The sequence below is a fragment of the Nerophis lumbriciformis genome, linkage group LG03 (assembly GCF_033978685.3).
Source record: "Nerophis lumbriciformis linkage group LG03, RoL_Nlum_v2.1, whole genome shotgun sequence".
Lineage (NCBI taxonomy): Eukaryota > Metazoa > Chordata > Actinopteri > Syngnathiformes > Syngnathidae > Nerophis > Nerophis lumbriciformis.
Genome location: NC_084550.2, coordinates 57,270,001 through 57,277,341, shown reverse-complemented (window position 1 = coordinate 57,277,341; position 7,341 = coordinate 57,270,001). Strand labels below are relative to the sequence as shown.

Genomic DNA, 7,341 nt, shown 5'->3' with positions numbered 1-7,341 from the left:
ACTTGCTGTTGAGACATGCCGAGAGGAGACTGGCGTGCTTGAGCCTATGACTTTACATTTTGTTACATATATATATTTTGCATTCTATTTTAGTTACTTTATTGAATCTACAACCCCCTGCCGCTTTTTTGTACTGTTTCTGAACTTGTTTTGATTATTGTTATTTCTTGAATGTTGCATACTATAAATCAGTGTTTTTCAACCACTGTGCTGCGACACATTAGTGTGTCGTTAGATAGTCTGGGAGATTATCTAGTTTCACCTATTTGGGTAAACATTTTTTTTTTTGCAAACCAGTAATTATAATCCGCAAATAATGTGCCGTTGTTGAGTGTCTGTACTGTCTGAAGGTCGGCAGACTTACCACGTTATACTCTTCCATATCAGTGGGTGGCAGCAGGTAGCTAATTGCTTTGTAGATGTCGGAAACAGCGGGAGGCAGGGTGCAGGTAAAAAGGTGTCTAATGCTTAACCCAAAAATAAACAAAAGGTGAGTGTCCCTAAGAAAAGGCATTGAAGTTTAGGGAAGGCTATGCAGAACGAAACTAAAACTGAACAGGCTGCAAAGGAAAAAAACAGAATGCTGGACGACAGCAAAGACTTACTGTGGAGCAAAGACGGCGTCCTCAAAGTACATCCGAACATGACATGACAACCAACAATGCCCCCACAAAGAAGGATAAAAACAACTGAAAAGTGTCACGGCCAGGGTGCATTGGAATGCGCCCTCATCATTGCGCTCTGCGCTTCACACCGCGGGACACGCCCACGACTGTGGCGCACATCTCGGGACGCGCCGCGCACGTCTCCGCCCTGCAGCTGCCGCCAGCTGCAATCACTTGCCGGCAATCATCACACCTGCCTGGAATGAAGGAGCTGCCTTCATAAGCCTGGACATCTTGGCATGCCGGCGCCGGAATATAATCATCTGTTGGCGTATAGTAAGCTATCATCATGCTTGATGCAATACTGTTCTCTCTGTCTGTTTTCCCTTCCGTGTTTCATTGTTATATCATCCTACTGCAGACCTCCGTTCCCGTGTTTTGACGTTGCTGTGTGTCTCGTCATTTCTCGTCGTCATTCCCCTGCTTCTCGGACTGCTCCTTGGATCTCGACCTCCCGCTTGGACACGGATTCCCCTCTTCCCCTGGACTTCCTCATCTCTCGTTCAACACTTGGTAACGCACACCTCAGTTAAATACTACACATAGTCGTACACCATACACACTCTTGGATTTTGCCACACTCCATTTCCTTAGTTCATATATTTAGTGTTGTTTATTATATATATTACTATATATAATAAATCATTGAACATTACTGCCATCTAGTGTCTGTTGCCGTCACCTCCCCTGCAAACCTTAACAGTATATTCCGGCCAATTGATTAGGGACCTGACGGCACAGTTCCTTAGCCCCGCCCCCAGTGACTTTAGCCCTGCCCCCAGTGGAAAAAAATTTTTTCACTTCCCTTTTTTTTTTCTTTTTCTTTTTGCCCCTCTCAGGATGTCTTTTTCTTTTACCTCCACCCTGGACAAATTTTCTAGCCCTCAACACTCCTTCAAGGGACTGTTTAACTGCAATATGGGGATGAAGGAATTTACCCGTCGCCTGGACACCCTCCTCCCACCCTTAGTGACAGTCCCTCAGTCAGCTGGTAGCGTCTGGCATCCGCGTTCGGAGGGGGGGGATAGTACTAGTCTCTTCCATTTTAGCACTGGTGGCTGTTCTGATGTGGTAGCACAGCTGAACCCAGACAGGCTACCACCTGCCAGTACTAGCCTCTTCCATTTTAGCACTGGTGGCTGTTCTGATGTGGTAGCACAGCTGAACCCAGACAGGCTACCACCTGCCAGTACTAGCCTCTTCCATTTTAGCACTGGTGGCTGTTCTGATGTGGTAGCACAGCTGAACCCAGACAGGCTACCACCTGCCAGTACTAATCTCTTCCATTTTGGCACTGGTGGCTGTTCTGATGTGGTAGCACAGCTGAACCCAGACAGGCTACCACCTGCCAGACAAATACCCCCTGTCTTCTGTTTTTCCCAGCCGCAGCCACCAGTCCCCCGGCTAGCCTCCGAGCTAGCACCAGTCCCCCGGCTAGCCTCCGAGCTAGCACCAGTCCCCCGGCTAGCCTCCGAGCTAGCACCAGACCCCCGGCTAGCCTCCGAGCTAGCACCAGACCCCCGGCTAGCCTCCGAGCTAGCACCAGACCCCCGGCTAGCCTCCGAGCTAGCACCAGTCACCCGGCTAGCCTCCGAGCTAGCACCAGTCACCCAGCTAGCCTCCGAGCTAGCACCAGTCACCAAGCTAGCCTCCGAGCTAGCACCAGTCACCAAGCTAGCCTCTGAGCTAGCACCAGTCACCAAGCTAGCCTCCGAGCTAGCACCAGTCACCAAGCTAGCCTCCGAGCTAGCACCAGCCATCAAGCTGGCCTCCGAGCTAGCACCAGTCACCAAGCTGGCCCCCGCGTCTCCACCAGCTCCCAGGCTGGCCCCCGCATCTCCACCAGCTCCCAGGCTGGCCTCGACCTCTGCGCCTCGGCCAGCAGCGCCGACCTCTGCTCCGCCAACCTCTGCTCCGCCAACCTCTGCTCCGCCAACCTCTGCGCCTCGGCCAGCAGCATTGGCTTCAGCACCTCGGCCAGCTCCTCAGCTGCCCTCCTCGTCTCCGGCTCCGATGACGTCTGCTGCTTCCACGCCTCCGACGACATTGTCCTCCTTGACTCTGGCTCCGACGACATCGTCCTCCTCGACTCTGGCTCCAAGGTCTTCATCCTACTCGTCTTTGGCGGGCCTTTCCACGGCGCCGCCTGCTCCCTTGTCTCCTGCATCGTCGCTACCGCGACCTCCGGCTGGCCGGCCGCAAAGGCAGCCAACAGGCGCCCGCACACGGCGCCCTCTGTGGCCAGGGCAGGGACACTTTCTGCGCCAACAGCAACGCCCAAAACATGGATATGTTTCCCGTAGGCTGCTGTGGTTCTGGCTCCACTCGCGTCCGCCCTCCGGACGTCCAAGAAGGTGGCCGTTCCTTGGTCGTCCACCTCGCAGGCTGCTGCGGCGTTCTACTCGCCGCCGCCGCCACCAGACTCGTCCCCGCTGGATTCGGGGACACTTGGGACGGCGACCCACCTCCAGTTCACCCCTCCACCCTCCCTTGACTTTTGACCTCTGTGTTCTCGTGATTCCTGCTAGACATCTGGGAGCTGTCCATAAGGAGGGGGATACTGTCACGGCCAGGGTGCATTGGAATGCGCCCTCATCATTGCGCTCTGCGCTTCACACCGCGGGACACGCCCACGACTGTGGCGCACATCTCGGGACGCGCCGCGCGCGTCTCCGCCCTGCAGCTGCCGCCAGCTGCAATCACTTGCCGGCAATCATCACACCTGCCTGGAATGAAGGAGCTGCCTTCATAAGCCTGGACATCTTGGCATGCCGGCGCCGGAATATAATCATCTGTTGGCGTATAGTAAGCTATCATCATGCTTGATGCAATACTGTTCTCTCTGTCTGTTTTCCCTTCCGTGTTTCATTGTTATATCATCCTACTGCAGACCTCCGTTCCCGTGTTTTGACGTTGCTGTGTGTCTCGTCATTTCTCGTCGTCGTTCCCCTGCTTCTCGGACTGCTCCTTGGATCTCGACCTCCCGCTTGGACACGGATTCCCCTCTTCCCCTGGACTTCCTCATCTCTCGTTCAACACTTGGTAACGCACACCTCAGTTAAATACTACACATAGTCGTACACCATACACACTCTTGGATTTTGCCACACTCCATTTCCTTAGTTCATATATTTAGTGTTGTTTATTATATATATTACTATATATAATAAATCATTGAACATTACTGCCATCTAGTGTCTGTTGCCGTCACCTCCCCTGCAAACCTTAACAAAAAGTTCTTGATGGCTAAAACAAAGCAGGTGTGGGGAATAGCGGTCAAGCAAGACATGAAACTGATAAAGGAACATACCAAATAAAGAGAATAAGCCACCAAAATAGGAGCGCAAGACAAGAACTAAAACACTACACACAGGAAGACAGCAAAAACTCAAAATAAGTCAGGGCGTGATGTGACAGGTTGTGACAGTACACCTACTTTGAGACAAGAGCTCTATATTGATGCATGCTTGGTTATGGTTTATAGTCATATCCAACGACTTTTTACTGTCAACTGAGTTTCATTTTTTAATGATTTCTGCTAGTGGTGTGCCTGTGGATTTTTTTCAATGAAAAAAATGTGCCTTGGCTCAAAAAGGTTGAAAAAAACGTCTATAAATAAAGGCTTATAAAATAAAAAATAAAAGAAATAAGAGACTGGTGTGCTGCAGAGCCAAAATATGGTAATAACAATGTAATAACATTGTAATAACAGTGTAATAACAGTGGAATAACAATGTAATAGCAATGTTATGTAATAACAATGTTATGTAATAACAGTGTAATAACAGTGTAATAACAATGTAATAACAGTGTAATAATAATGTAATACCATTGTAATAACAGTGTAATAACAATGTAATAACAGTATAATAACAGTGTAATTACAGTGTAATAACAATGTAATAACATTGTAATAACAGTGTAATAACAATGTAAGAACAGTGTAATAACAATGTAATAACAGTGAAAAAACAATGTAATAAAATTGTAATAAGATTATAATAACAGTGTAATAACAATGTAATAACAGTGTAATATTAATGTAATAACATTTTAATAACAGTCTAGTAACAATGTAATAACAGTGTAATAATAATGTAATAACAAAGTAATAACATTGTAATAACAGTGTAATAAGAAAGTAATAACAGTGTAATAACAATGTAATAACAAAATAATATTATTGTAATAACAGTGTAGAAACAATGTGATAACAGTGTAATAACAATGTAATAACAATGTAATAAAAATGTAATAACAGTGTAATAACAATGTAATAACAGTGTAATAACAATGTAAAAATATTTTAACAACAATGTAATAAAAATGTAATAACAGTGTAATAACAGTGTAATAACAGTGTAATAACAATGTAAAAATATTTTAACAATGTAATAAAAATGTAATAACAGTGTATTAACAGTGTAATAACAGTGTAATAACAATGTAATAACAGTGTAATAACAATGTAATAACATTGTAATAACAATGTAATAACAGTGTATTAACAGTGTAAGAACAATGTAATAACAGTGTAATAACAATGTAATAACATTGTAATAAGATTGTAATAACAGTGTAATAACAATGTAATAACAGTGTAATATTATGTAATAACATTTTAATAAAAGTGTAATAATGTAATAACAGTTTAATAACAGTGAAATAACAGTCTAATAACAAAGTAATAACATTGTAATAACAATGTAATAACAGTATAATAACAATGTAATAACAGTGTAATAAAAATGTAATAACAAAGTAATAACATTGTAATAACAGTGTAATAAGAATGTAAAAACAGTGTAATAACAATGTAATAACAAAATAATATTGTAAAAACAGTGAAGAAACAATGTGATAACAGTGTAATAACAATGTAATAACAGTGTAATAACAATGTTATAACAGTGTAATGACAATGTAATAACATTGTTATGTAATAACAGTGTAATAAAAGTGTAATAACAAAGTAATAACAGTGTAAAAACCGTGTAATAACAATGTAATAACAGTGTAATAACAATGTAAGAACAGTGTAATAACAATGTAAAAATATTTGAATAACAATGTAATAAAAATGTAATAAAAGTGTAATAACAGTGTAATAACAATGTAATAACATTATAATAACAGTGTAATAACAATGTAATGGCAGTGTAATAACAATGCAATAACAGTGTAATAACAACGCAATAACAGTGTAATAACATTGTAATAACAGTGTAATAACAAAGTAATAAAAGTGTAATAACGGTGTAATAACAATGTAATAACAGTGTAATAACAGTATAATAACATTGTAATGACAGTGTAATAACAATGTAATAACATTGTAACAACAGTGTAATAACAATATAATAACAGTGCAAAAACAATATAATAAAATTGTAATGTAATAACAATGTAATAACAGTGTATTAACAATGTAATAAAGTAATAACATTGTAATAACAGTGTAGTAACAATGTATTACAGTGTAATAACAATGTAATAACAATGTAATGTAATAATAGTGTAAAAACAGTGTAATAACAATGTTATAACAGTGTAATAACAATGTTATGTAATAACAGTGTAATAACAGTGTATTAACATTGTTATAACATTGTAATAACAATGTTATATATGAAAGTGTAATAACAATGTTATGTAATAACAGTGTAATAACAGTGTATTAACATTGTTATAACATTGTAATAATAATATAATAAAAGTGCAATAACAATGTATTGTAATTACACTATAAAAACAGTGTAATAACAAAGTAATAACAATGTAATAACAATGTAATAACAATGTAATGTAATAACAGTGTAAAAACTGTGTAATAACAAAGTAATAACAATGTAATAACACTTTAATAACAATGTAATTATATTGTAATAACAGTGTAATAACAAAGTAATAACAGTGTAATAACAGTGTAATAACAATGTAATAACAGTGTAATAACAGTGTTATAACAATATAATAACAGTGCAAAAACTATATAATAAAATTGTAATGTAATAACAATGTAATAACAGTGTATTAACAATGTAATAAAGTAATAACATTGTAATAACAGTGTAGTAACCATGTATTACAGTGCAATAACAATGTACTAACAATGTAATAGCAATGTAATAATGTAATGTAATAATAGTGTAAAAACAGTGTAATAACAAAGTAATAACAATGTAATAACAGTGTAATAACAATGTAATAACATTATAACAACAGCGTTATAACAATGTAATAGCAGTTTAATAACAATGTAATAACAGTGTAATAATAATGTAATAACAGTGTAATAACAATGCAATAACAGTGTAATAACAATATAATAAAATTGTAATGTAATAACAGCGTAATAACAATGTATTAACAATGTAATAAAGTAATAACATTGTAATAAGAGTGTAATAACAATGTAATTACAGTGTAACAACAATGTAATAACAATGTAATGTAATAACAGTGTAAAAACAGTGAAATAACAAATTAATAACAATGTAATAACAATTTAATTTAATAACAGTGTAATAGCAGTGTAATAACAAAGTAGTAACAGTGTAATAACAGTGTATTGACATTGTAATAATGTAATAACAGTGTAATAACAATGTAAGAACAGTGTATAAACAGTGTAATAACAGTGTAATAACAATGTAATAACAGTGTAATAACAATG

The 7,341-nt window shown here is 39.2% G+C and overlaps 1 protein-coding gene across 1 annotated transcript; it reads left to right on the top strand.

Moving 5' to 3' along the window:
• Positions 1 to 1,974: 1,974 nt before the first annotated feature.
• Positions 1,975 to 3,871, top strand: LOC140678601 (uncharacterized). Its single transcript, XM_072912908.1, has 4 exons — positions 1,975 to 1,979; positions 2,049 to 2,068; positions 2,326 to 3,470; positions 3,556 to 3,871. The coding sequence occupies exons 1-4, from the start codon at positions 1,975 to 1,977 to the stop codon at positions 3,574 to 3,576; spliced, it is 1,191 nt and encodes a 396-aa protein (XP_072769009.1). The 3' UTR covers positions 3,577 to 3,871.
• Positions 3,872 to 7,341: the final 3,470 nt, after the last annotated feature.

Coding starts and splice junctions, on each gene's coding strand:
- LOC140678601 (XM_072912908.1), top strand. Junction 2,069..2,325: donor CCGCAGCCACCAGTCCCCCG/GCTAGCCTCCGA, acceptor CCTCCGAGCTAG/CACCAGTCACCAAGCTAGCC. Junction 3,471..3,555: donor TAATCATCTGTTGGCGTATA/GTAAGCTATCAT, acceptor ATCCTACTGCAG/ACCTCCGTTCCCGTGTTTTG.